This window comes from Oncorhynchus tshawytscha, linkage group LG19 (assembly GCF_018296145.1).
Source record: "Oncorhynchus tshawytscha isolate Ot180627B linkage group LG19, Otsh_v2.0, whole genome shotgun sequence".
In the NCBI taxonomy this organism is placed as follows: domain Eukaryota; kingdom Metazoa; phylum Chordata; class Actinopteri; order Salmoniformes; family Salmonidae; genus Oncorhynchus; species Oncorhynchus tshawytscha.
The window spans coordinates 25,975,678-26,003,124 of NC_056447.1; the positions used below are offsets into that span (position 1 = coordinate 25,975,678).

The following is a 27,447-nucleotide window of genomic DNA, read 5'->3' on the forward strand; positions in this document are numbered from 1 at the left end:
ATTATGTGTATTGACATTCATATCGCATTGTACAGTTTTACCTAAGGATTGGGGATCAATGAAATGGGGGTATCAGTCTACTCAATACCCAAGATATTTTTTCCCAACGTCCTCCTCAGAATTATCAGACTACAAAACATCTAAGCAGTATTGTTTTTCCTCAGGAATAGTGTTCAACACACATAGGTTGAAATAAATGTGTCCCATTTCTAGTTGTTTCAGAGTCCCGCAATAAGAGCTATGACGCTAATGTTCTCTCGGTGTCACTGAGTAGACTGATACCCCATGTCATGGATCCACAATCCACAGGTAAGGCTGTACAGGGAAATAAGTATGCCACCAATGCAATTCTAAAGTATAATACACTGCTCAAAAAAATAAAGGGAACGCTAAAATAACACATCCTAGATCTGAATGAATGAAATATTCTTATTAAATACTTTTTTCTTTACATAGTTGAATGTGCTGACAACAAAATCACATACAAATTATCAATGGAAATCAAATATATCAACCCATGGAGGTCTGGATTTGGAGTCACACTCAAAATTAAAGTGGAAAACCACACTACAGGCTGATCCAACTTTGATGTAATGTCCTTAAAACAAGTCAAAATGAGGCTCAGTAGTGTGTGTGGCCTCCACGTGCCTGTATGACCTCCCTACAATGCCTGGGCATGCTCCTGATGAGGTGGCGGATGGTCTCCTGAGGGATCTCCCACCAGACCTGGACTAAAGCATCCGCCAACTCCTGGACAGTTTGTGGTGCAACGTGGCGTTGGTGGATGGAGCGAGACATGATGTCCCAGATGTGCTCAATTGGATTCAGGTCTGGGGAACGGGCGGGCCAGTCCATAGCATCAATGCCTTCCTCTTGCAGGAACTGCTGACACACTCCAGCCACATGAGGTCTAGCATTGTCTTGCATTAGGAGGAACCCAGGGCCAACTGCACCAGCATATGGTCTCACAAGGGGTCTGAGGATCTCATCTCGGTACCTAATGGCAGTCAGGCTACCTCTGGCGAGCACATGGAGGGCTGTGCGGCCCCCCAAAGAAATGCCACCACACACCATGACTGACCCACCGCCAAACCGGTCATGCTGGAGGGTGTTGCAGGCAGCAGAACGTTCTCCACGGCGTCTCCAGACTCTGTCACGTCTGTCACATGTGCTCAGTGTGAACTTGCTTTCATCTGTGAAGAGCACAGGGCGCCAGTGGCGAATTTGCCAATCTTGGTGTTCTCTGGCAAATGCCAAACGTCCTGCACGGTGTTGGGCTGTAAGCACAACCCCCACCTGTGGACGCCGGGCCATCATACCACCCTCATGGAGTCTGTTTCTGACCGTTTGAGCAGACACATGCACATTTGTGGCCTGCTGGAGGTCATTTTGCAGGGCTCTGGCAGTGCTCCTCCTGCTCCTTCTTGCACAAAGGCGGAGCTAGTGGTCCTGCTGCTGGTTTGTTGCCCTCCTACGGCCTCCTCCACGTCTCCTGATGTACTGGCCTGTCTCCTGGTAGCACCTCCATGCTCTGGACACTACACTGACAGACACAGCAAACCACCTCGCCACAGCTCGCATTGTTGTGCCAACCTGGATGAGCTGCACTACCTGAGCCACTTGTGTGGGATGTAGAGTCCGTCTCATGATACCACTAGAGTGAAAGCACCGCCAGCATTCAAAAGTGACCAAAACATCAGCCAGGAAGCATAGGAACTGAGAAGTGGTCTGTGGTCACCACCTGCAGAACCACTCCTTTATTGGGAGTGTCTTGCTAATTGCCTATAATTTCCACCTGTTGTCTATTCCATTTGCACAACAGTATGTGAAATTGATTGTCAATCAGTGTTGCTTCCTAAGTGGACAGTTTGATTTCACAGAAGTGTGATTGACTTGGAGTTACATTGTGTTGTTTAAGTGTTCCCTTTATTTTTTTGAGCAGTGTACATCCAGTGTGTTTTCAGATGTCAAATTAACAAATTGTCCTTTGTTGATTTTATATAACATTCCAACCTTGTTTAGCATGATCTATTCAATTATGGCATAATTATACTATTTGTATTCATTTTCCTCACTGTCAATTACATACTTTTATTTTGAAGGCTAACCGCAAAGTCCACTATTGTGGCTAATCCTTATTGTGGCTAGTTTCACATAGATGGGTCTGACCAAATGAGGGTGATTTTAGATGACGACACCTCGCTATATAGTTAGCTAGCTAACTATATCTACTGAAACAGATGTTGTTTTGCTATGTTTCTGGGGAAGAACATTGTTTGCATCCATGAGCTAGCTAGCTTTTTTTAATGACCAGCACTGTAGGTGAGGGGTCAGAGAATTAAGAGGCAAAGGCCTGAGGCTACAGCCCACTAACAAATGACCAGCCAGGCCACCACACACACCTGCAGTACACTCCTCTCCCCGACCCCACCTACTTACACACATTCAAGGAAGATCTAAGTCTGTATTCACTTATGGGCTAATTCCTAATTAGGAAATGTATGCCTTTCCTACACACTTCTCAATAGTTGGTATTCAGACTTACCTTTTGCGTGGCTCCCTTGCACGCACTGAATACATTTAATTCAACTGCTGAAAACCCTCCCACTTGCTGGCCAACAGATTTTCTCATGGAGTTTTCATTCAATAGGAGTTTCAGCACAGGTGTTTGATTTGATTTTATTAGGATCTCTTTTAGTCCTCATTTGGACTAATCTTCCAAGAGTCCTTAACATTAAAATACAATTTATAATACAAACACACTTTCACATAAAACACACTATTACAAACATACATAATACACTAGCATAATGACCCAATAAATACTCAATCTAAAAAAATATTGATTCTTCATCTACTATAGTCCCACAACATTTCTATATACTATATTTATTTAAATTGTTTTTAAATAATGTTTAAACTTATATATTGAAAGGTTTCTAGTTTGCTCAGTTAATTTATTCCATTTCTTTACTGCTCTAAATCGAAATGTTCTTTTGCCCATTTATTTTTTCTGTCTGGATAACGCATAGATGGTGGACAATCTATTCCTAGTATTTACGGAATGTCTGTCTCTTACCAACTGAATACCATTGTGAATAGAACTTGGCCGTTTTAAATGATGTATATTATAAAATAAGATAAGCATGTTTTTTTCAATTATCTTGTCGATTGATGACCAACCAAGAACACTGCGCATGACTGCAACAGAAGAACCATATCTCCGCCTTAAAACAATCCTTGCTGCTTTATTCTGTGCATTCTGCAGCCTCCTAACTTCACTAGATGATGCATTTCCCCAGACCACCAAACAATATTTCACTTGACTCTCAACCAATGCCTGTGTTATTTGCTGAAGGATTTTCCCTGGTAAATATTTAGCTATCCTTCTGATTATGCATGCTGTTTTAATATTTTTTTTACATAGATTAGTTATTTGAGACGACCATGATAAGTAGTTGTCTAGCTGCACTTCCAGTAGTTTGGTTTCTGCCACTTCTTCAATTTGTACTCCTCCCATACTTAATTGTATCCCATGCTGTTTTGGCCTTTTCCTAGTTGAACAGACCAACATAACTTTGGTTTTCTTGGTGTTTAAAGCAAGTTTGTTTTGGCAAACCCATTTCCTGATAATCTCCAAATCTCCTTGCAAAGCTTGCTGTACCTGTTGAACCGATTGTCTTGCTGCATAAATTGTAGTATCATCTGCAAATATAGTAGCTTGAGTTTCAACCAAGGCATAGGGAAGGTCGTTGGTGTATATTAAGTAGAGAAGTGGCCCAAGGCAGCTGCCCTGCGGTATTCCACAGTTTAACACATTAGGGGAAGAAAAAGAACCATTGATACAGGTGGACTGTTTCCTGTCAGTTAGATATGACTGTACCCAATTCAATGCTACCTCCTTAGTAGACTAATTGGTAGACTAATTGGTCAACTATTGGCAGGAGTAATGGGTTCTTTGCAGTCTTTCGGAATAGGACACAGTTTCGCATGCTTCCATACATTTGCAAACAACCCCTTTTCCAGTGACCAATTAAATATGTATCTCAGTGGAACTGCAATCTGGGGAGCAGCACAGCGAAGCAAATTTTTTTCCATAAGACCATAACCTGTAGATTTACCATCAGGTAATGACTTCAATAGGTTTAACACCTCCTCCACTGACACTGTTTGTAGACTAAAAGAGCAGATCATATTGCTCATAATATGATCATCAATCCATTGGACAATAGCTTGTTTGGAAGAATTTATGTCTACATTGTTGCTTAGTAATTTAATTTTAAATCTGTAAAAAAATCTGCAAAATGATTGGCAATATCAACTGGTTTTGTTATTATTCTCCCGTCAACCTCCACACTAGATGGGCATGATGAGATAGATGTACCAAGTAAGCCCTTAACTGTGTTCCATACCTTTTTAGGATCATTTTTACAATCAGTAAAAGCATTGTTGTAAAATAACTTTTTCCCCCCTTTGATTCAATTTAACTGCATAATTACGTAATGTTCTATAATTCTGTTAATCAATTTCTAATTTTGACTTGGCTGCTAAGACTTTTGCCATATTTTTTTGAGAAAAAGCTTCACCCAGTTCATCATTAATCCATGGAGATGGACGGGCACCAACTGTTCTCTTTCTTATAGGGGCATGATAGTCCAATACCTCAGTGAGCAAATCAATAAAACATTCTGTAGCGTGATTTAAATCATCCTCTAGATAAATCAGCTCCCAGGGTACAGCAGCTAAATCATTTAGAAATAACTCACGATTAAATGTTTTAACATTTCTTTTGACCACAATCCTAGGGGGTTTCTTTGGAACCTTGGTGTTCATGGTTATGGTCACAATATTATGGTCTGTCCAGCCCACTGGCATTGATCTGGCTTTTAAGCATTGCAATGGTATATTACAGAAAATCAGATCAATGCATGTGTCTGAACGATGACCCAATTTAATTGAAGATCTAGTAGTATCATTAACCATTTGTTTCAAACCACAGTTCTTAGCATATCTCATCAATTTTGTTCTATTCGAATTATTGTGATCCTTCCAATTTATATTAAAATCCCCCAAGATAAATACATCTCTGTTGGTATCTGTGGCCTGGTCAAACCCAGTACATAAGTCATCTAGATAGGACACCTTAGAGCTAGGAGGTCTATACACACATCCTACCAATATGGGTGCCTGGTGAGGTAGATGTACTTGAGCCCATAGTGCCTCTATTTGACCTACATTAAGGTCATCCCTCCTCTTAAAAGGTATATGATTCTGAATATACAGTGCAACACCCCCACCATTCCTATTCCTGTCCCTTCTCAGTAGACTATATCCTTGAATGTTCATTTGCCCATCATTTACAGATGCATCTAAATGTGTTTCGGTCAAAGCCAAAATATGAATATTATTTATGTTGACCAAGTTAAAAACCTCATGCATTTTGTTAGGAAGGCTACATACATTAACCTGAGCTATATGCAGCCCTTTCCTTATCAAGTGGAGATCAATATAGCATGTATTTCTTATAGTTGAAGTTGTCATGATACACTACAACACACAAACTCAGTTTTAAACATTCAATTAAAATAACCAGGGAGTTTCTCTGGAGTCCTGATACAGTTGCCCGTTGATATAAAGTTTATCCATCACCATGGAGACTCGTTGATTCAGGCAACGCTTTTCCTTCATGATGGGATATAGTTTTTTTCTCCTTTCATTGATCTCGTGGGGAAGTGATAATTCATTCCAAAATCAGTGTTTCTGAGTTCTCTCCCCATGTTCTTCATCATTTCCTTTTGCTTAAATTGACCAAAACATGCAATAAAAGCCCGTGGCCTATTTCCAGAGGCCTTGCCTATTCTATGGACTCTGGAGAAAGTGGCATTGCGCACAACATCGGTGGGCAGTTTTAGTTGAGTTGACATAAAGTCTCGGACTGTGTCCTCACAGCCTCTGCTGTTGTCATTCTCCGGTATCCCTGAGAATATTAGATTGTTCCGTATTGATCGACACTATACATCAAGCAACGATTCTTTTAGTTGTTTGTTCTCCCTTTGCACCACCTCCACCTTGCTATGAATAGAGTCTACAGTACCTTTCAGCGCCGTGTTCTCTTTCCTTAGATCATCAATCTGACATTGGCTGAATTCGAGACTGGCACATAATGCATTGATGTCCTCTCGTAATATATCCAAGATATCACGTTTGGCAAGCCTTTCATTAATGGATTTTAACAAGTCAACATCCATATCAGTAAACCTCTCCCCACTCGCCCTCTTACTAGGGGATGGTTTTGTTCCATCGTTGATACCTATTGGCCAACCTGGTTTTGTTTTGTTTTGAGGCACCTTAACTGGGAAGGATTGGCTTATAGTAATGGCTGGAACCAACTATTTGGAATGGTAATCAAACTCATGGTTTCCATGTCTTTGATACCATTTCATTTACTCCATTCCAGCCATTGTTATGAGTTGTCCTCCCTTCAGCAGCTTCCTGGGGTTTTCAGCACATTTAAATGAATCCATCCCTTTAAATACAGTGGACCTTTAATTTGAATTTTGTCAACAGAAAGTAATGGAGAAATCTGACCTTTCCATAGCAGGTAGCTTTGGCCGGGCAGCTTCATCTTGTTGCAGGTTGAGGGACTAACTTACTTCCACTAGCTACTACTAGCTAGCATGACTATAGCCAGTAACCAGGTAGGGCTAGCTAGTCAGCTGAAATTAGTTGAGTTTGTTCTATTGGCATGCTAACTTCATATTAAGTTTTGCATCTTAGCTAACACGAGTATTTTTATCTTCCTGGTACACACAGGCTAAGCCTTTCTTTGTGCTGCCAACCTTGGCTCTAACCACACCCCATAAGGCTCATGAATATTCTGAGGGGAGTGTACTTCCAGGTATGGACAAAATGAAAAACTAAAATCCCAAAATGTCAAATGTTATTTGTTTTAAGTTATTCCATGTCCAACTTTGAAACAATCAATGAGAGAAATTAGAGAACAAGTTGAGTTACAATTTTCGTTTCTCAACTTCAGAAACTAAAAACTAGCCGTTTTCTGTTTTCCACTCTGCTTTTTGACTAGGAAATCAAAACAAGAAAAATACACGGACCTTCCCAACCCAATCCTTGCCCCAGCGTCCTTTTTAGTTCACCTTTATTTATTGAGCAGATTCCTGTGAACACATCGCCTGGCACGAGTCGCAGAGGTTTTTCAGAGAGTTTGGAGCAAGTCTGACAAAGCATGGAAGAGTTGGCGAGGGAAAGCATCAGCTTGCTGGCAAAGCCCACACTCGATACAGATGGCCCAAGACTTGGATCTTTGGGAGCAATTTTCATCATGCTCAAATCTGCGCTTGGTGCGGGACTTCTCAACTTCCCATGGGCTTTCGAGAAAGCCGGTGGAATTCGCTCCGCGGTCGCAGTGGAGATGGTAAGTAACTTTACTGATCCCAGTAACACAATTTACATTATTTGATGCATTCCTGTTATTAAACGTCATTTTAACCACCTCCTAATTTAACACGTAATTTAAACCAATTTAAACGATATATATATATATATAGACCTACTCCAAACCTATTGATTTAGTCTGGTCATTTACTGTGTAGAACGAACCATCTAGAATTGGTTGGTGATTCGTTTTGGGAATCAAATCAAGTCAAATTGTATTCGTCACGTGCTTTGTGAACAAATGGTGTGGACGAACAGTGAAATGCCTAGTCTACTTATTTGCTTTCCCAACAATGCAGAGAGAAATAAAATATAGAAATCATAGAAAAGTAAAACACCTGATAATAGATACACACGGAGTAATGATAACTTGGCTATATGCAAGGGGTACCAGCAGTGTTCCCTTGTTTTTTTTGTTGCATTGAGCAAACTTCAGGTTGTGAAAATTTGGCGCAACTTCCAGCACACGTTTACTGTGAATACTGTGGTTATACCCTCACTGATTTACTGTTTTAACAGTGTCCAATTAGGCTACTGTGAGTATTTGATTTATAATGTAGGCATACCATAGAAAACGGTGGAGAAAATGCGTCACAACATTTTAACATGGAAATAGGTTATATCATTCAGCCTACAGTAGCAGCCAATATATGGTGTTCAATGTAGGCCTACATTCCACAAGACCTTTGAAGAAAAAAAAACATGCTGGGCTTGACATTATCCTGTTTATCCACTTGTCCTTCAGATAAGAAGGTGACTGAACATTTTGTTGTGTTGTTTGATGCAAGAAACCACTTTACAAGATACCATTTATTATTATTCCCATACCATTATTACAGAGAATCAGACAAAATATGCTACCCTCTGCCTATTGGCTACTTAGCTTATTCAAGCCTGTTTTAAAATACAACACTGCCCCTTTAAGACATTAAAAAAAGCTCTTTACTTGACTGCTTTTTAAGGATGGATAGAAATGTACAGGTTTGTGCTCTTGTAGGAAGAAATCACTCCCTCATTGCTGATTACACATGAGCTATAACTGGGCTAATGACTCACTAACTAGCAAAGAATATGAACAAATGTGCACACGTGGCTACATGCAGCTCTTACTTTGATCTCAAAACAGGTGCATAATAATCGCGACCGCTCATGCTGTAAAACAGTCCAGTTCAAAGTGAATGGTACATATCCATATATGGCAATGGTCTATTCGCATATAGGCCTACTGCAGCTCTGATTGGTTATGGTGCACCAGTCTGCGTAGAGTATGGGCCTGAGTCATGCCTGTCAATGCAAAATAATCCTATTCCGATGGGCTCTGCCTACAACAAAATATCTTGCATAGTTTTGCATACTAAGTCTTGCATAGTTTGATTTGTTTCAGTATGTTGCATTGAAAGTGGCTAATATTCCATTGATTTGATCACAATTTCAACAGTAAAGGGAAACGTTGATAGTGTTAACTAACGGTGAAAACTATAAAGTTGAGTGAAGTTCAGTCTTGTGATTCTCTGCACGGGCTACGCTCCCAGACACATGCGTAGCTTAGAGGGAATATTGGGGACCACAACCTAGTCGATGTGCAGGGGTACAAGGCAATTGAGGTAGATATGTACATATAACTAGGAATAAATTGACAGATAGATAGTTAACAGTAGCAGCAGTGTATGTGATGAGTCAAAAAAGTTAGTGAAAAAAGGGTCAACACAGTCCGGAGAGCTATTTGCTTAACTATTATTATTTATTTTTTAACCCCTTTTTCTCCCCAATTTTGAGGTATCCAATTGTTAGTAGTTACTGTCTTGTCTCATCGCTACAACTCCCATACGGGCTCGGGAGAGACGAAGGTCGAGAGCCATGCGTCCTCCGAAACACACCCCAACCAAGCCGCACTGCTTCTTAACACAGAGCGCATCCAACCCGGAAGCCAGCCGCACCAATGTGTCAGAGGAAACACTGTACACCTAGCGACCTGGTCAGCGCACACTACGCTCGGCCCGCCACAGGAGTCGCTAGTGCGCGATGAGACAAGGATATCCCTACCGGCCAAACCCTCCCTAACCCGGACGACGCTAGGCCAATTATGCATCGACCCATGGGCCTCCCAGTTGCGGCCGGCTGCGACAGAGCCTGGGCTCGAAGCCAGAGTCTCTGGTGGCAAAGCTAGCACTACGAAGCAGTGCCTTAGACCACTGTGCGACCCGGGAGGCTTTTGCTTAACTATTTAACTAACTTTTTAGCAATCTTTTGGCTTGGGGGTAGAAGCTGTTCAGGGTCCTGTTGGTTCCAGACTTGGTGCATTGGTACCACTTGCCGTGCGGAAGCAGAGAGAGTAGTCTACAACTTGGGTAGCTGAAGTCTTTGACAATTTTTAGGGCCTTCCTCTGACTCTACCTGGTATAGAGGTCCTGGATGGCAGGGAGCTCGGTCCCAGTGATGTACTGGGCCGTACGTGCTACCCTTTGTAGTGCTTTGCAGTTGGATGCCAAGCAGTTGCCACACCAAGCGGTGATGCAGCCAGTCAAGATGCTCTCAATGATGCAGCTGCAGAACGTTTTGAAGATCTGAGGGCCCATGCCAAATCTTTTCAGCATCCTGAGGGGGAAGAGGTGTTGTTGTATCATCTTCACAACTGTTGGTGTGTTTGGACCATAATATATCCTTATTGATGTGGACACCGAGGAACTTGAAGGTCTCGACCCGCTCCACTACAGCCTCGTCAATGTGAATTAAGGGCTTGCTCGGCCCTTCGTTTCCTGTAGTCCACGATCAGCTCCTTTGTCTTGCTGACGTTGAGGGAGAGGTTGTTGTCCTGGCACCACACTGCCAGTTACCTGCCCTCCTCCCTATAGGCTGTCTCATCATTGTCGGTGATCAGGCCTGCCACCGTAGTGTCGTCGAGGAGGTGTTAACATGCCAAGAACCGGATAGCTTGCGTAATTGATTACTTTTGGGTAGCCTACATATTCTTAATCAAATAATAGCATCAATGTTGACAATTTTTATTTTTTTCATTTTGTATATAATCAATATAAAGCACCGCAGTCAAGCACATCATTCTCAGCAGTTGTACACACTAAATTCAGCTTTCCATGAAATTCCCTCTGGTTATCCCTTCCCCTCATCCATGTTATCCTTTATTAGCCTGGCTGACATGAATCACGAAGACTTCGAGTTTGGTGTCAGCCAGACCAATCCGTTATAGACCTACTCTCTTATTATTTGCTCAATCTCATCTCTCTTCTCCTACTCAGCAACCTCTTGATTGTATCTTCATCTCTCCTCCGCCCCAGGTGTCCCTGGTGTTCCTCATCAGTGGCCTGGTAATCCTGGGCTACTCCTCCTCCATCAGTGGTCAGAACACGTACCAGGCCGTGGTGAAGGATGTGTGTGGGCCTGCCATCGGGCAGCTCTGTGAGGTCGTGTTCGTCTTCAACCTCTTCATGATCTCTGTGGCCTTCCTGGTCATAGTGTCGGACCAGCTGGAGAAACGTGAGTATCTTCATGCTTCTCCCCGACTGCATGACTCCCTAACTATCTCTTACTGGGTTATGTTACCGTTTTCGTAATAAAGTCATTCCTTCCTGAACTATTTCTTCTGGAGCCTTTGAAATCATCAGATTTTCCTGTCCCCACTTCTCATTATGTAATGATGATCATTGGAAATAGGTTAATGATATAGATTTTCAACTTCATATACAGTATCTGATACATGTTTCTTTATGTAATTCATGTGTTTGTCTTGCAGTATGCATCTCCCTTTATGAGTTGATCACTGGATTGCCCGAGACAGATATGCCATACCACTGGTACACACACCCACATTTCGCCCTCATCCTCCTGTGTGTCTTCCTCATCCTCCCTCTCTCCATCCCTAAAGAGATCAGTATTCAGAAGTACATCAGGTGGGTGAGTCATTTATGGGCAGTGTAGTACAGCATTGCAAAGATTTAAGCCCAGGCTACTTGGTGCAGAACATTGCAACATTTGTGTGGCTGTTACTGCCATATTCAATCTCATGTTTTGCTCAACCCTTTCCCTCTTTTTGAAGTGTTTTAGGTACTCTGGCGGCTACATACCTAACAGTGGCCATCATTGTGAAATATCACACAAGAGAGAGCAGTGATGTGCATATATCCCCCTTGTACACAAGTGGGTGAGTGCTTGTAATCCCAATTCATATTAGTTTGACCTTTGAGCAATTTCTGTCCTTGTTACATAGTCTGAGTGACGTGAACAATATTGATATGATTTTATGATGGCCTTTAGCGTAGGCCTACGTGATGGCCTTTAGCGTAGGCCTATGTGATGGCCTTTAGCGTAGGCCTATGTGATGGCCTTTAGCGTAGGCCTATGTGATGGCCTTTAGCGTAGGCCTATGTGATGGCCTTTAGCATAGGCCTATGTGATGGCCTTTAGCATAGGCCTATGTGATGGCCTTTAGCATAGGCCTATGTGATGGCCTTTAGCATAGGCCTATGTGATGGCCTTTAGCATAGGCCTATGTGATGGCCTTTAGCATAGGCCTATGTGATGGCCTTTAGCATAGGCCTATGTGATGGCCTTTAGCATAGGCCTATGTGATGGCCTTTAGCATAGGCCTATGTGATGGCCTTTAGCATAGGCCTATGTGATGGCCTTTAGCATAGGCCTATGTGATGGCCTTTAGCATAGGCCTATGTGATGGCCTTCAGCATAGGCCTATGTGATGGCCTTTAGCATAGGCCTATCATAAAATCATATTGATATAGTCTGAAAATGCTGTCAAGTTAAATGTAACCTGTAAAGAAGTCTGTGAGATCAGGATCTAAGATGCCCTTTTAATATTAGCAGCTTTTAGTCCTTGTTCTGTTCTTAAAGGTATTTTCATTTTGAAAAAAGACTGAAATTGCCTCAGGTCAGATTAGGTCTTGTTGAAAAGGCCCTTTTAAGAGCCACTCTGAAGTTTTCTTGTCGTCTCTCTGTAGAATAAGCTCTTGGGCTTCGATGTTCAGCGTTATCCCGACCATCTGCTTTGGCTTTCAGGTGAGTACGGCTTCAAACATGTTTGTTTTTCAAAGTGGTCACTTGTGAGGTTAGATTTGTTTTCTTTATGAAGCCAATGGTTAAAAGTCTGGCATTTACCCCAAATTCTGGTCAATTGAGGAGCTGTCTATTGAGGAGTGGTCAGTCATCACAGTCCAACAGAGCCTCAGGCTATCCGGCAGAGGAGAGCTGTTTCTCTGTTCAATATTTTAACTTGGGTAAGATTGGAGGAAAATTTGAAAATATTACTCATTTTCAGAGATATTGTTTAATCTTCTGAGTAACCAAGGAAACACAGGGGGATTGTCAGAAATGTAATAAAAGCGAAGTGGGGAGAGAGGCAGACAAAGCCCTGCTCCCTGAGCCCCTGCACCCCTGGGCTGATTGATTACTGAGCTGGTGAAAAAAAGAGGAAGGATGGGAATCCTGAAGGAATGTGGATGGAGGAATGTTGAGTAAAATTTGATTGAGAAAACCTGGAAGAACCTTCCTAGTGTAATGTATATAGTTGAATTGTCAGCTTGTGACAAAGGATCTGACGTTCTATGATTGGGAGCATTAAGAGCTGTGGAGCCCCATGCTATACATAGTCTCAATGTAAGGGCCAGAGCTAACTGGTCACCAGAATGATTCAGAGGACTCAAGCCCGTCACAGGTCTATGTAGTCATGTTTCTCTGAGCTTTGCGTTCTGAGCCTGCCATGTTCTATTCTGTATCATTCTGTGCTCCAGTGTCACGAGGCCTGCATAGCCATCTACAGCAGCATGGAGAACAAAAGCCTGTCCCATTGGGTGTTCATCTCTGTGGTGTCCATGTTCTTCTGCCTGGTCATTTACTCCCTAACTGGTGAGACTCATCCCTTCAATACTCTGGCTCATAGCACCAAGTGATTGTAGTGAACACAGTGACTATACTATTGTAGACTCTTAGAAAAAAAGGTTCCAAAGTGGTTCTTTGGCTGTCCCCACAGGAGAACCCTTTTAGGTTTCAGGTAGAACCCTTTAAGGTTTCCTCCGTGGAAAGGGTTCTACATGGAACCATAAAGGGTTCTACCTGAAACCTAAAAGGGTTCTTCAAAAGGTTATCCTATGGGGACAGCTGAAGAACCTTTAAGGTAAAGTTGGTGTTTGAATGTTTCCCCTCCCTTTCTGGTTCAGGTGTTTACGGATACCTGACATTTGGCAAGGATGTTGCAGCAGATATTCTGATGTCATACACAGGGGACGATGTCCTCATGATCATTGCAAGACTGCTCTTTGGGATCTCTATCATCACCATCTTCCCCATCATCCTCCTGCTAGGAAGGTAGAAATAATGGGCATTACATAGAAATATCATTCATTGGCCATTTAAATCAGAACATTTTACGTCGAAATAAAGAACTTGTTAGTAAATTAGTCTGTTAGACCCAGTGAGTCTCATTGCAGTGTCTCTAATGTTCTGCAATCAGGTCCGTGATTCAGGACCCACTGCTGAGTTTCCGTCGGCGCTTCCATGTTGTGACCGAGTCGTATGAGAACTGTAGCCGCGTGGGGCTGACTATAGCCTGGATCACCGTCACCCTGCTCATTGCCATGTTCATCCCAGACATCAGCAAGGTTATCAGTATCATTGGGGGAATCAGCGCATTTTTCATTTTCATCTTCCCAGGTGGGAAAATTATCCCCCTTTCACTCCTTCACTCTCTCCCACACAGTTGTATGTGAATCAAACCAGCAGAGATAATGTTTGTTTGCTTTATCTGCTTGTGTGCAGGGCTATGTCTAGTATTTGCCATGCAGTCAGAGCAAGTATCTTTCAAAACACGGTGAGTTTAAACCAATCATGGTCACTCATTCAAACCATTCATCCATCCAAATCCTTCTTTTCATTGACACTATGTTCTCCTTTATTTTCTCACTCCCCCTCCCCCATTCCCTCTCAGAGTGGTCCTAACAACATGGGGGATGATCACTCTGATCTGTGGGGCCTTCATCTTTGGACAGAGCACCACCATCGCCATCATACAGCTCCTCAATAAGATCTAACCCTAACTGGTATATGTCTTCATTGTGTGAGAGTTGTTGACTGGGTAGGAATAGGGGAGTTTTCTATTCTTATTCTTCTTACTTTTGTATTATTTCATTTGCACAATGTGTTCTGCTCACTGTCTGATACACTGAAGGAAATCCGAATGGAAGTTTACATAGTAGGTTAAAAAAAAGTATTTTCAGCCATAATGAAAGGATGGCCATAGAGAGAACATGTCAAATGGGGCTGGGGGAGAAAGTGAGTTATTTTGACTTTTTGTTAATGTGTGTGTGGTGTTTGCTTTGATATCTTGAATGAACATAAATGGTGTATTCTCACATAGGTTGCTGTCTCAAGTTACGATTCTGACTTTTGTGTACAATATGTCGATGATTTTCATTGTATTGACATGTTTATCAGAAGTAAAATGTTTTATAGGAAATATGCACTGGCATTTGTTTTTCCTTAGTCTTCATACTACATGTTGTGTGCATGCTTTCCCAGAAATGTAAAGCGATGAAGCAAAGGTTTCATGGTTTATTTCCATTTTATTGAGTTTTATCATTCTACATGATCTAGAATTTCAACAGTTTTAAGACTAAATATGGTACTTGCATCCCTGCAATAAGTCTCTACACTCAGAAAGCCATTTTACTGAAACATACATAAGTATAAGAATTAGCATTTCTCTAAACACTGCCATAAAAGTGAATGTTCATTTTGTATGCCATTTTCTATTCATATATATATATATATATATTTGTTTTGTCTGTCCTTTTTATAGGAATACTATAAAAGACAAATAAGAAATCCACAAAACCCAGTGAAAGTAGCATGGCTAAATACTACATTAAATAAGTTACTGGACATTCATTTTAACATGCACTCAAGAGATGGGGAGAAAACATTTGGTTGCACAGTTTAGGGAACAGCCAGGAATGTTACAGAAATAGAATTGGCATTTTCTGACTGGCTCTGACCTGTTCATACAGAACCCAACGGAAGCTATGGATAGAACACCTTTCCAGTAGAATTTCCCCACATAAGTCTATGTCAACAAGGGAGCCATGCTCTTGTTCTGTAATACTGATGCTGAGGCTAATATGAAGCCCAAGGCGTGCTATTTATTAATATCACGGGTGTATTAACACGGAGAAGTCCAGGTTTCTCTCAAAGAAAAGTGCAATGTGGCTTAGCACCAGAGATGGAACTGAACATGTGCGATTTTCATTTCAGTGGTGGTCCTAGTTATGATCAAAGCCAAGTAAATAAAGTTGTATTTTTACAGTGAACAAGGACAGTCTTTGTTATTACTTACATGTAATTATCTGAGATGATAATCTTATCCTGGGGAGTGAGGGTTTGATATCCCCCAATTGGTTAAGGACAAGCTTGCCACCAGCATGTGCTTACAGGACAAACTAAGAAATTAAATGGAGAAGTGGGTGAAAGATTCCACCCTCTAAAGGTAGATCAAGATGAGTGATTCATACATTATTGTTTATAGATAAAACACTTTTATTGAGATAATTTGTAATACACTCATACTTTAAATATATGTAATCGCTATATCTCATTAATTTACATTGTGCTTTTCGACTGGGTCTGTTGGATCATGTTGATTTTAGGTTGATGGAGTTGGACAAACTGGTCATGCTCCTAGATGTGCACAAGAGGTTCTTCAACTGGGTTGGTGGGTGAACATTCTTTCTGATATATTTTCTGTTACTATCATTTGCTTGATATGTGAAACATCTCCTTTTTGCTCAATTGCAATGAACATTGTGATTGTAATATATGGCTGTGCGTTAGAGGTTTAAAATCCAATTACTCTGCGTTTATGGGAAGGCCGTGGCTGCGGATCTGACTTTTCCCAGATCTTTATTCCCTCGACTAAAGGTCCTAAAGATTCCGTGCATGTGTGGATCATGTCCTACTCATGTGTTTATTCTCTACTTTATGCACAGTCTCTGTAGGCTATGGTACAGGTAACACCATCTGCTCTAAAATTTGCTCACTGTACATCGTTCAAAACAACACTATAACTCAAGATCTAAATGCACATCCCCATGAAACTGATTGCGATCAAATGGTTGGTATGCAGATGCTGCATGGACTTGACAAATTATCATCAGTGAGAAATGTGAAGGTAAGGAGACCACAAAAAATCAGTGTGTGAACTAGAGGTAAAGAAACATGGCCAGAAGCTTCAGAACTAAAGGTCCTGAGAGAAAAAAGATCCTGTGAAGTTGGATCTGCAGCAACTCCATTATTGGAAATCCTACAACCTCAACCCCATGCTGATGTTTAAGGCTTGAGATGAGTTGTTCAAAAGGGAAACTGTCTGCTGCTTTTGTTGTAACCGCTTCTTCTGAAGAATTTTGCACTTTACCACTAAAGACGTCAATACAAATATAATTATAATAGAACATGTTTTCATATAATTTTACTAGACTTTAACAGCTAATATATCCATTGCTGATTCATACAAGTACTCTTAACACAACGGGGAAAAACAAACCTTCACAGCTTGATAGAGATGAATGTTGAGGGCTCTATTACTCTGTCATTAGCAGCAGCAGCAGGTTCATGTCTTTTAGTCAAAATTGATGACATGCACTAGAGCCTCAAAAGCAGGTTAACTGTTCACCTCATTTCTACAATGACTTGAGGGTGAACGATACAATGAACAAATGCATTGGATGGCGGTAATCTCGCTTTAATGCACTGTTTAATATTCACTGCACTTGATGCCTTCCATTTTGTCTCAATATCAAACAGACACTGTGTAAACATGTACTTACAAAAGAGAGAAAGAGGGATTGTGGGGGTGAGAGTGAGGTAAAGGGGGTATGTGGGAGCTAAGGATGGGGGTGTTGTGGACTTAGGCGATGCGTCCACACCCCCATCAGTCTCTGCTCAGGTTGCACCAGGCGGCTGCAGGGAGAGTGAGCGAGGGAGTTCAGTTAGACAAGCAGCTCAGGAATAGATCAATCATTTACAACACTTTCACACTCAGGTCTAGTGTTTCTCTGCTCAATGTGATAATACAATGATGATACACTGCATAATATAATTCAAATTGAATGTCATATATTTTCAGGTTTGCCTGAGGTAAGTCTATCACATGCATTTATACCAATAACAATAAGTAAATATAATAAATATCAGGGTATGTGTTTTCCCTGACTGCTCTACTTCAAACAGTTCTCTCCACCAGTAGGTTCCATCTCTATCAGGGCTCCCCATCCCAGATATACGGCACTATGCCAGCATTACGCAGGGGATTGTGCTCTATGCCAGCTCTCTCTCAGGAGACTAACCTGGCACAGCAACAGTGGACACAGCCTCAGGCTGGCACAGAGTGTCAACTTTAACATGTTGAAAGGCCTTGAAGGATGCAGCCTGGAGGTGCCTGAGGACAGAGGTGGAGGGCATAAGATCACATATAAACACAGACTCACACACCCATGCATGCAGATGCACACACGCTCACTCCTTCAGTTCTTCTACGCCCCATAGATGATAGAGAACTTGAAAGATAGAGACTCTTTACAGCCTCGGCACATCCCCCAAAACATCAATAAGTAATTATACAGTAGTATGTCAGCTTTATTCAGTGGCTATAGCTGTAGATAGGTTCCTGCCGCGATAGAGCTCTGTACCTCTGGAGTCTGCTTAACCAAAGTCTGATTCCAGATGTTAGGTTTGTATTTAAACAAAAACACTAAGCAATGACGGCTCTTCTGTAATCATCTACCCAATTGTGTAAAAAAAATACACATATCTCATATGAGAACTGTGCTTACAAAATAGTAGACACCAACATGTCAAATTATTGTGCATAGTCCCCCCGGGTGGCGCAGTGGTTAAGGGCGCTATACTGCAGTGCCAGCTGTGCCACCAGAGACTCTGGGTTCGTGCCCAGGCTCTGTCGTAACCGGCTGCGACCGGGAGGTCCGTGGGGCGACGCACAATTGGCCCAGCGTCATCCGGGTTAGGGAGGGCTTGGCCGGATATCCTTGACTCATTGTGCACCAGCGACTCCTGTGGCGGGCCAGGCGCAGTGCGTGCTAACCAAGGTTGCCAGGTGCACGGTGTTTCCACCGACACATTGGTGCGGCTGACTTCTGGGTTGGATGCGCGCTGTGTTAAGAAGCAGTGCGGCTTGGTTGGGTTGTGTATCGGAGGACGCATGACTTTCAACCTTCGTCTCTCCTGAGCCTGTACGGGAGTTGTAGCGATGAGACAAGATAGTAGCTACTAAACAATTGGATACCACGAAATTGGGGAGAAAAAGGGGTAAAATTTAAATAAATAAATAAAAATATATATATATATATATTGATTCTATATTTTCTGGAAATTGTACCTATGGGGATTACAAGAAGGTGAAGGGTCAGGAGATGTGGGGGAGGGAGGGATGACTCCATGGGTGAGATGTCAAATGAGACACAATTCTAGAACTTACCTTTTCCACTCCTCCTCTCCATCCCAGAACTCATACACCACGAAGGAGAGCCCATCTGGCAGCCGCACTGCAGTCACACTGAGGAAGAAAGGAATACAATAAGAGAGAGAGAGTAAGACACTGGCAAGTCAATAATGGGCAGATGACATTGGAGAACTCTAAAATATTTTAATAAAAACAGTGAATTGCCAATAAGCTTACGCAGACAGATGTCAGAGAGTGATGTGTGGTAGTTGAGCACAGACTCACTTTCACGCCACTTAAACCATAATAATAGACACCCATAGTCAACCATTATAGTAGAAGCCCAAAGTTACTTGACTTCAGCTCCACTCACTCCCACGCATAATCCTCCACTGGAGGGCAGTAGTGGTTCAGACGGCTGACCTGTGTCTCAGGGGTTTAGTGCAGTAGAAGAGTTCTACTGTATGAGCTGGGTTTTCTGTTTCCTTCCATCACAGTGGAGCTCGCAACTGGAGAGACTCCTGACACATCTTATTGACCTGCTGAATGCTTCTATTACAGCTGACAGCTCTCTGTCTGAGGTTACATCTAGATCAGACCACTGCGTTGTTTTATTTGACGGGCCGCTGGTGTGCAACGCTCCACATTCACATTCTTCAACCCCCCAAAAACCCCATGTCCAAGTCAATGTGTGTCCATCTAAAAGAAAGATGCGCGCAAGGGGAGGGTGTTTGAGTGTGTGTCTGTGCATCCACACGTGTGCTTCCTTCCCATAACTTTGTCAATGTTTGTGTGTTTGTCTGTGGGTTGTTTGTGTGTATGTGTAAATTCAAGGACTTAAAAAGGAGGACATATTCTTACGGCATCATTTGCAGGATGTATTAGTACCATGTAGAAGCACTTATAGGAACCAATAGTAGAGACATGAGGGAGGAAAATACAGTTTCAGACTTAAATAGTGGTAATGTGAGAATGAGAGAGAGAAAGAAAACAGTCTATTCACAGTACAGAGTCAGAGCCTAATTCCTCAGTGATCAATTATTCACCATCCTTAAGTGTATTATGATGAGACTACAAAATGCTGATGACAGTAGCCAGCCTATTTTCTGGACTTGGCCCCAGGGAGTCGCTCTGAAACCGACTGTAGAGGAACTTGTCCTTTTGAACTGAGTCTTACACACCCTGGGCATGAGAATCTGCTGCTACATTGATAGGAGAGAAGATACATTTGTGCTACAGGCAGCAGCAGTAATAGTGGATATACATGTCATCTTCTCTACAAATCAGCTCTTTCCTTGCTATGACAGCAGTGCTCTAAAGCATACTGGAGGTTGTGCAGTAGGCTGCCGTACATTACCTCAGCTCAGAGCAAGACGAACTGAGAGGCTCTGTCCAGGTTTCTCTAATCTGCTCAGCCCTATTTTCCATTTCATTGTCCCTTGTCACATGGAGATTCCTCCTGGTTGATGATGGTTGTGGAGAGGCAGAGGACAACAGCGTGTTAAACAGGTTTATCCAGTCTGATTGCCTCTTCAGTCCCCAGCACTTCCTTTCTCTGCCAGAGGCTCCCTCAACCACCCATAACCTGTACACACCAGCACTCAGAGGCGCTCTGTCTCTCCCTATCTGCTATGTTGACTTATTTGTCCATTATTTTCTAAAATCTATTCATGCTCCCTCTGAGTTTCCTCCCGGAGCCTTCCAGCCATTATACTTTGAGATGAGATTAGTACCTTGCGGAGCATTGTGACAAAATAAGCATTACAGCTGTAAGATCTTAATTTGATCACCCTGTTGCAGGAGTACTTTACTTTTAAAACTTGTAGTGTATTTGAGTTTTGAAAAGGCTTCTGTCAGGGCATCTGTCTCACAATATTAAGCTGTATATTGAAGATTGGTAAAGTACTTGAGCATGGTCAGTAGATAACAGTGGCAATCAGTGCTGTTTATGATGAGGGAGGACCATTTGTTTTTCATGAGCATAACCTTATTTCTATTACAGCATGTTGGATGACTGTCATGCATATTCCATTCACCCAGTTCAATGTAACATCGATAGGTTTAGGCTACGTCATGACACTACAATTTTCCCTATACCCATCACGAGGTTGCTACAACCTAGCCTAAGAATGAAGTTTACAACGTAAGTGCGCACAGGTCGAGAGAAAGATTTGATGATGGACAGTGACACATTCAATATTGCCTTGCACACTCTTGCCTGCATCTAGCTTATCTAGGGTGTAATCATTCATCAGTTGCAAACAAGAGTTTCTATTGGACAAATTCACCTTTTCCCTTCGTTTGTGGACTTCAATGAACAACACATCATCTGTTTGTGACCAGGCAACAAAAAAAACTCTAGCCAAACCATGTCATAACCGCTACACACAGCCTACATATTATCTAAAGTAACTTCCCAGTCAACATAGCTAATAGAACTAATGTGTTAGTAAACCCGCTACAATCATGCAGTAACGTTACAGTGTATAGACAGTAAGCTGCTACAACGGCAATAAATTAATACATCCAAAAGCTTACCTTGACTTGGAAGAGTTCCAGTGTTGTGTTGGATAGTCACAGCCATCTAGCTAACATAGCATCCCTCTGTTTAAGCCGGGTGTTTGAGTAACTAAACTAGCCAGCTGCATTTGCTATCTAAGTAAGTGAAACTGAAAGTGGAAAAAAAATACACTCTCTCTCTCTCTTGCTTCTCCTTCATTTTTGAAAAAACTCATTTATTCAACTATTGTCTTTGAGTCAACTACTCACCACATCGTATGCACTGCAATGCTACAATGCTAGCTAGCTGTGCTTATGCTTTCAGTACTAGATTCATTCTCTGATCCTTTGATTGGGTGGACAACATGTCAGTTCATGCCGCAAGAGCTCTGAAAGGTTGGAGGACGTCCTCCGGAAGTTGTCATAATTACTGTGTAAGTCTATGGAAGGGGGTGAGAACCAAGAGCCTCCTAGGTTTTGTATTGAAGTCAATGTACCAAGAGGAGGAAGGAAGCTTGCTGTCCTCCGGCTAAACCATGGTGCTACCCGACAGAGTGCTGTTGAGACTACTGAAGACCTTCATTGCAAAACAGTGTGTTTTAGTCAATTATTTGGTGACATGAATATATTTAGTATATTTTAATCTAAAAAGGATAACATTTTCAATGTTGTACTTTAAAAGAAATGAAATTCACTGAGGAGGTTGGTCCTCCCCTTCCTCCTCTGAAGAGACTCCACTGGTAGATAACCAGTTAGGTTGTGAATACATCAGCCAGGTAGAAAAACACGCACAGTTGACAAATGGTCATGAAAGGTTTTGTGTGAGATGGACAATGAAAGATACACAGATATAGTTAAATAGGTGGACTCACTGGAAGCAGTCTCTTTCAGCAGAGACATTCTTCAGGTACTGCTTCAGGGCCTCACAGAATTCTCCCAGCTGCTTCTGGGATACCGTCATCTCCTGACGAATCAGGTACAGGGACTGGACAGAAAGAAAGAAAGACAGACAGAAGTAAAAAGTGAGGGGTTGAGAAAAATAGGGAGATAAAAGCAGAAAAATAGGTAAGGAAATCCATTTGATCATGTGATGGGACTCCTGGTTTAGCATGTGAGTGGAGAAGAAGCTTGTGGACGAGGCTTTACGCATTAGTTAAATTTGCCACATTTTTACTTTGCATTCAACTTTCTTACATATCAGATTTGATTGATGAGTTCGTAAGTTACCTTTTTGATTCAAATGTCACACGATCTGAGGCGCAGAAGACCTGTAACTAACGTTTCAACCGTGATGGCAAACGTGAATGGTAATGGCGCCGACTCCAGTCCAACAGTTACGGATTCTCATGTGGTCACACTCCACACAGATCGTCAGAACCTCCATACGGTTCTGGTCTCAGAAATTACAGCTACCATTGCCACCCAGCTCAAAACTACCATTGATGCTGCTCTGGTCCCGCTTCTCCACCGTCCTGGATGGTGTCCGAGCCACTGCAGATGAACGACTTGGCGGCTTTGAACATGACCTGTGTGACTACAGTGACCGCATAGTAGCCCTTGAGAAAATGGTCACCCGTCTGAGCTCCGAAAACCAAAAGCTGATTGACAAGACTGATGACCTGGAATCCCTTTCTCGCCATTGCAATCTTTGGGTTATTGGTATACCAGAGAAACTTGAAGGAGGGGACTCAGTTAAGTTCATGTCAGACTTCTTTGTGGAGGTGCTGGTCCTGCCATAGTTCCATCACCCCCGGAGCTGAACAGAGCCCATTGGCCCCTCCCCAGTGGGTGGAGACGACAAGCTACAGTTCGACTCCCACGAGGATGCCCAGCGTCGGTTTGACAGTCACTTCTAAGCTGTTCCTTGGATCTATGACCTACTCTTTTGCCAGTTAGCATGCATAACCTAGCCTACCCTCCAAGTCGAAGGTATGTTTTGATTTTTATTGCAGGGACATTTTCCCCCTGTTGCCATTCCTTTTCTACTCTGCAGAAACAGTATTGAACCCTGATAAAAATGACTAATACTGTCTTGTGTGGTTGTTATTTAAGCTACACGTTTGGGAGGTCCTTTTTATTTGTCTAGATGGCTAGCGTAGCAATGCATAGCTACAATTCCAGGCTTTTGCAGAGCTTTCCTAGATTTTTAATATAGATACTTACTCAAGGTCTTTTCACCACTTTATTGCACCCCATTGATCATTTGTACATGTACAGACACTCTGCCCCTTTTCTGTTTTGTAAAAGGGCAACATACTGCGGGACACTTATTTGTCCATCCTTACGAGACATTGCACATGTTGCACTGATTGAAGACTCCCGAGTCAGGACGGTTTTGTTTTACTGTTATGGGGTTTTCGGACCTTGTTTTGGTTATCTGTTGACCTACTTTACCATTTTGTGAATTTCTTTTCAAATGTGTTTCACTACTCGTGCTATGGAGCCTCTCCGCGTTAGGAAAGGAAGGGTTTCTGTTTATATGTACCGAAGCTGCGCAAACGTCAATCTGCTGTCTCTATTCGCTGGGGAAGGAGACTTCGGATTTTGGTGGGAGGGGGAGTGACCTTTTTTGGTCCTTTCAAAATAAATTATTAGCGTTTTCATCAGTTTTCTCTGTTATTTTTGCAAATACTTGGTTTGTTTTCACACCTTTTTCCTTTCAATATTTTAGATGGCTAACAACACTAATAATAGTAATATTGGAATAGGTAGGCCTAATCCAAGAACGTTTTTATCCTTGAATACTAAGACAATGAATAATCCTGTCAAGAGTTTTCTCCAATTTGAAAAAGCTAAAAGGTATTTTTTACAAGTGACCCATTTATGCATTAAAGATCATTCAAGGCTACAAAACTCCAGGTTCAGTCAGGTTTTCCACTCAGACTTTAACTCCAAAGCCAGAGGTGTTGCAATTTTGGTTAGTAAAATAATACATTTCTCTACTACTAATGTTATTTCAGGCAGTATTGGGAGATATTTAATCATAACTGGCACCATTTGGCAAACACCTGTAGTAGTGGTCAATGTATATGCTCCAAATTTTGATGATGTTGAATTTGCAATGGGTTGCTTGGGAAAATCTCTTCTCTGACCACCCATCTTTTGATATTTGGCGGGGATCTGAATTGTGTTATTAGAGTGGCTTTAGACTGCTCCAACCCCAGAACTATGTCTCCTTCTGCTATGTCAAAGTCCTTCTCAGATTTTATGGTCCAGAATGGGTGTACAGATCCCTGCAGGTTTCCGAATCCCCAGGCAAGAGATTATTCTTTCTTTTCACATGTACACCATTCTTTTTCTCATATTGACTATTTCTTTATTGATCATAAGTTACACCCAAATGTCACCTCTTCTGAATATTTATCCATTGTAATTTCTGACCATAGCCCTCGACATAGTCCTGTCAGGACAAACTTCGGTTCTCTTCTCCTGTCTGATGCAGACTTCTGTAACGTTATCTCCACTTCTATTGATCATTTTCTCTTTTCCAATCAGACAAGCTCAACCTCTCATTCTCTCTTATGGGAATCACTTAAGGCCTATCTTAGAGGAGAAAACATTTCTTATTCTTCTCATTTAAACAAAACTCGGAAAATTAAACTAGAACATCTCATTAAAGTCATCCTTGACTTAGACCATCGATGTGCCCTGACGCCATCCCCAGAGCTATATAAGCAACGCTTACAATCAGGAATTCAATCTCTTGTTCACTACAGATGCAGAACGATTACTATTGCATTCACGTGATATCTTCTATGGACATGGTGTCAGAGCATGTTGTCTGCTTGCACACCAATTAAAACGCAGCGCTACTACCCGTCTGATTCACCAAATTAAAGATTCCTCTCATAACTTGATTTCTGACCTTACGGGGATAAATGACATCTTCAAATCTTTCTACACCTCCCTGTATACGTCTAAATTTCCATCAGATACTGCCAATATGACTACATTTTTGGGTGAACTGGAGACTCCCACAGTTGAGGCTGAAACTGCAGATGACCAATATTCTCCTCTCAGCCTTGAAGAAGTTATTCAGTCTATCAAGCCAATGCAGAGCAGCAAAGCTTCAGGAACGGATGGGTTTCCAACTGAGTTCTTTAAGAAATTCCATACCAAGTTAGCCCCTTTACTTTTATCTATGTATAACGAGTCACTTGAACGTGGCTCACTGCCACCTACCCTAACACAGGCTTCAATAGCGCTTCTCCTTAAGAAGGGGAAAGACCCTGTTCTTCCTGTTCTTCATTTAGGCTCCTAAGCCTCCTTAATGTGGATGTAAAGGTGCTTGAGAAGGTGAAAGCAAGGCGTCTGAAAGTAGTCTTACCAGGACTCATATCACAGGAACAAACCGGTTTTATAAAGGACAGATATTCATTTTTTAAATATTCGGACACTGTTTTACATAATTTATTCAAAACAAATGTTCAACTCCCCTGAGGTGGCAATCTCCCTAGACGCAGAGAAGGCATTCGACAGAACTGAATGATAGTACCTATTTGCTTTCTTAAAAAAATTGGATTTGGGGACAAATTTAGCTCATGGATCCATCTCTTGTCGGTACCAATGACACCCGTACGGATTATTTTGCCCTGGAACGTGGGACACGCCAAGGCTGCCCATCTTCCTCTTAGTTATTTGCTGTCGCCATTGAGCCCCTTTCAGTAGCTTCACGGGCATCCTCCTCTTTCCAATATGTAATACAGGAAGCAGTTGAACATAGGTTATCATTATATGCAGATGATTTGTTTCTCTTTGTAAATAACCCTGTAACCTGTTTACCTTCTATCCTTTCTATTCTGGAGAACTTTGGCTCTTTCTCCGGGTTACAAGCTGAATCTCCAGAACAGTGAGTGCTTTCAAATCAATCCAGCAGCGCTACAGCTTTTCAGCTTAGCCACTCTGGTTTCAAATACCTTGGAGTGAACGTAACTCGTTCATTACATGCTCTTTTTTCTGCAAACTTTGCTCCCTTCCTTACGCAAATGAAATCTGATTTTCAGAGATGGAGTAGCTTACCACTATCACTTATAGGAAGGATTAATGCTGTAAAAAAGGATTTACCCAAATTCCTTTATCTATTTCAAATGATTCCATTGTTTTTATCAAAGTTTTTTTTTTAAAGTTTACCACATTTAGTTACCACATTTATCTGGGGAGGAAAGGTACCCAGAGTCAGGAGATCTTTACTTCAGAGATGCAAGTTTAGTGGAGGGCTTGCACTACCCAACTTTTTACACTCTTACTGGGCAGCCTACTTTCAGAAATTGCTATTCTGGTTACATGCTCCAGATACCCCATGCTGCCACCTAGAGGCACATTCTTGTATTTCTGCTTCTCTTCATGCTTTATACTCTGCTCTTCTCTCAAAGCATCCCCCTCTCGCTATACTGGCAATCCTGCAGTACTTTCCACTCTTAAGATTTGGTACCAGTTTCGACTGCATTTTAAATTCTCCTCTGCGTCTACTATGGATCCTATGGATAAGAATCACTTATTCCTGCTCTATGGAGTGCTTGCAGTGTTCTGTATATCCATGGTGTAGACCCTTTTTCAGTACACGACACACTGACGTCACGCACGGATGCGTGCGACTCTTGGCGGCAGTAAGAAAGCCATCGCCATCTGCGAAAACCACTTTTTGGGGTATTCATATGCATAAAATGATGTTTTGATTCTTGCTTGAACAGTCGCTAAGATAACATTTGGTTGTGATCTTTGCAAAATAACTGTTTTGGATGCAGCAGTTGTTAGTTAGAACCAAGCCTTAACCCTACATCCTAATTTTGCATAACCCTAATCCTAATCTTGGCATAACCCTAACTCTAGCTTCACTTCCCTGTTCACTTCCCTCCACTTCCCTGTTCAATCCTAACCCTCAACCACAACCCTAACCTTAACTTCATGTCAACATCCCCGTTCAACCCTAATCCTAGCCTCAACCACAACCCTAACTCCTTCGCCAACTCCTGTCATTAAATCATGTTCTTTCTGTTTAAAAAAGTATAATTTATATAATATGCTGT

General features: G+C 41.9%; 2 protein-coding genes across 4 annotated transcripts in view; one reads left to right on the forward strand and one right to left on the reverse strand.

Annotated features, from left to right (window-relative positions):
* Nucleotides 1-6,788: 6,788 nt before the first annotated feature.
* LOC112218546 (putative sodium-coupled neutral amino acid transporter 8) lies at nucleotides 6,789-14,931 on the forward strand. 2 transcript variants are annotated; one of them, XM_024379421.2, is made up of 11 exons: nucleotides 6,789-6,898; nucleotides 7,085-7,432; nucleotides 10,746-10,944; nucleotides 11,201-11,357; nucleotides 11,504-11,608; nucleotides 12,420-12,477; nucleotides 13,209-13,323; nucleotides 13,635-13,782; nucleotides 13,928-14,127; nucleotides 14,233-14,284; nucleotides 14,402-14,931. In XM_024379421.2, the coding sequence occupies exons 2-11, from the start codon at nucleotides 7,244-7,246 to the stop codon at nucleotides 14,502-14,504; spliced, it is 1,326 nt and encodes a 441-aa protein (XP_024235189.1). In that variant the 5' UTR covers nucleotides 6,789-6,898; nucleotides 7,085-7,243; the 3' UTR covers nucleotides 14,505-14,931. The 2 variants fall into 2 exon arrangements, with proteins under 2 accessions (XP_024235189.1, XP_024235188.1); XM_024379420.2 differs by lacking the exon at nucleotides 6,789-6,898 and having other exon boundaries at nucleotides 6,922-7,432.
* Nucleotides 14,932-15,006: 75 nt separating this feature from the next.
* The window catches only part of LOC112218547 (N-terminal EF-hand calcium-binding protein 2), a 121,804-nt gene continuing 109,363 nt past the window's right edge, over nucleotides 15,007-27,447 (reverse strand). For both annotated transcript variants that reach the window (XM_024379424.2, XM_024379423.2), the window contains 4 exons: nucleotides 22,294-22,406; nucleotides 18,959-19,036; nucleotides 17,811-17,902; nucleotides 15,007-17,424 (listed from right to left, as the gene is read on the reverse strand). In XM_024379424.2, the coding sequence (XP_024235192.1) occupies nucleotides 17,396-17,424; nucleotides 17,811-17,902; nucleotides 18,959-19,036; nucleotides 22,294-22,406 (312 nt within the window). In that variant the 3' untranslated portion in view covers nucleotides 15,007-17,395. The remainder of the gene's footprint in view (nucleotides 17,425-17,810; nucleotides 17,903-18,958; nucleotides 19,037-22,293; nucleotides 22,407-27,447) is intronic.

Coding starts and splice junctions, on each gene's coding strand:
- LOC112218546 (XM_024379421.2), top strand. CDS start 7,244: ATGGAAGAGTTGGCGAGGGAAAGCATCAGCTTGCTGGCAAAGCCCACA. Junction 7,433..10,745: donor CCGCGGTCGCAGTGGAGATG/GTAAGTAACTTT, acceptor CCTCCGCCCCAG/GTGTCCCTGGTGTTCCTCAT. Junction 11,609..12,419: donor TCCCCCTTGTACACAAGTGG/GTGAGTGCTTGT, acceptor GTCTCTCTGTAG/AATAAGCTCTTGGGCTTCGA.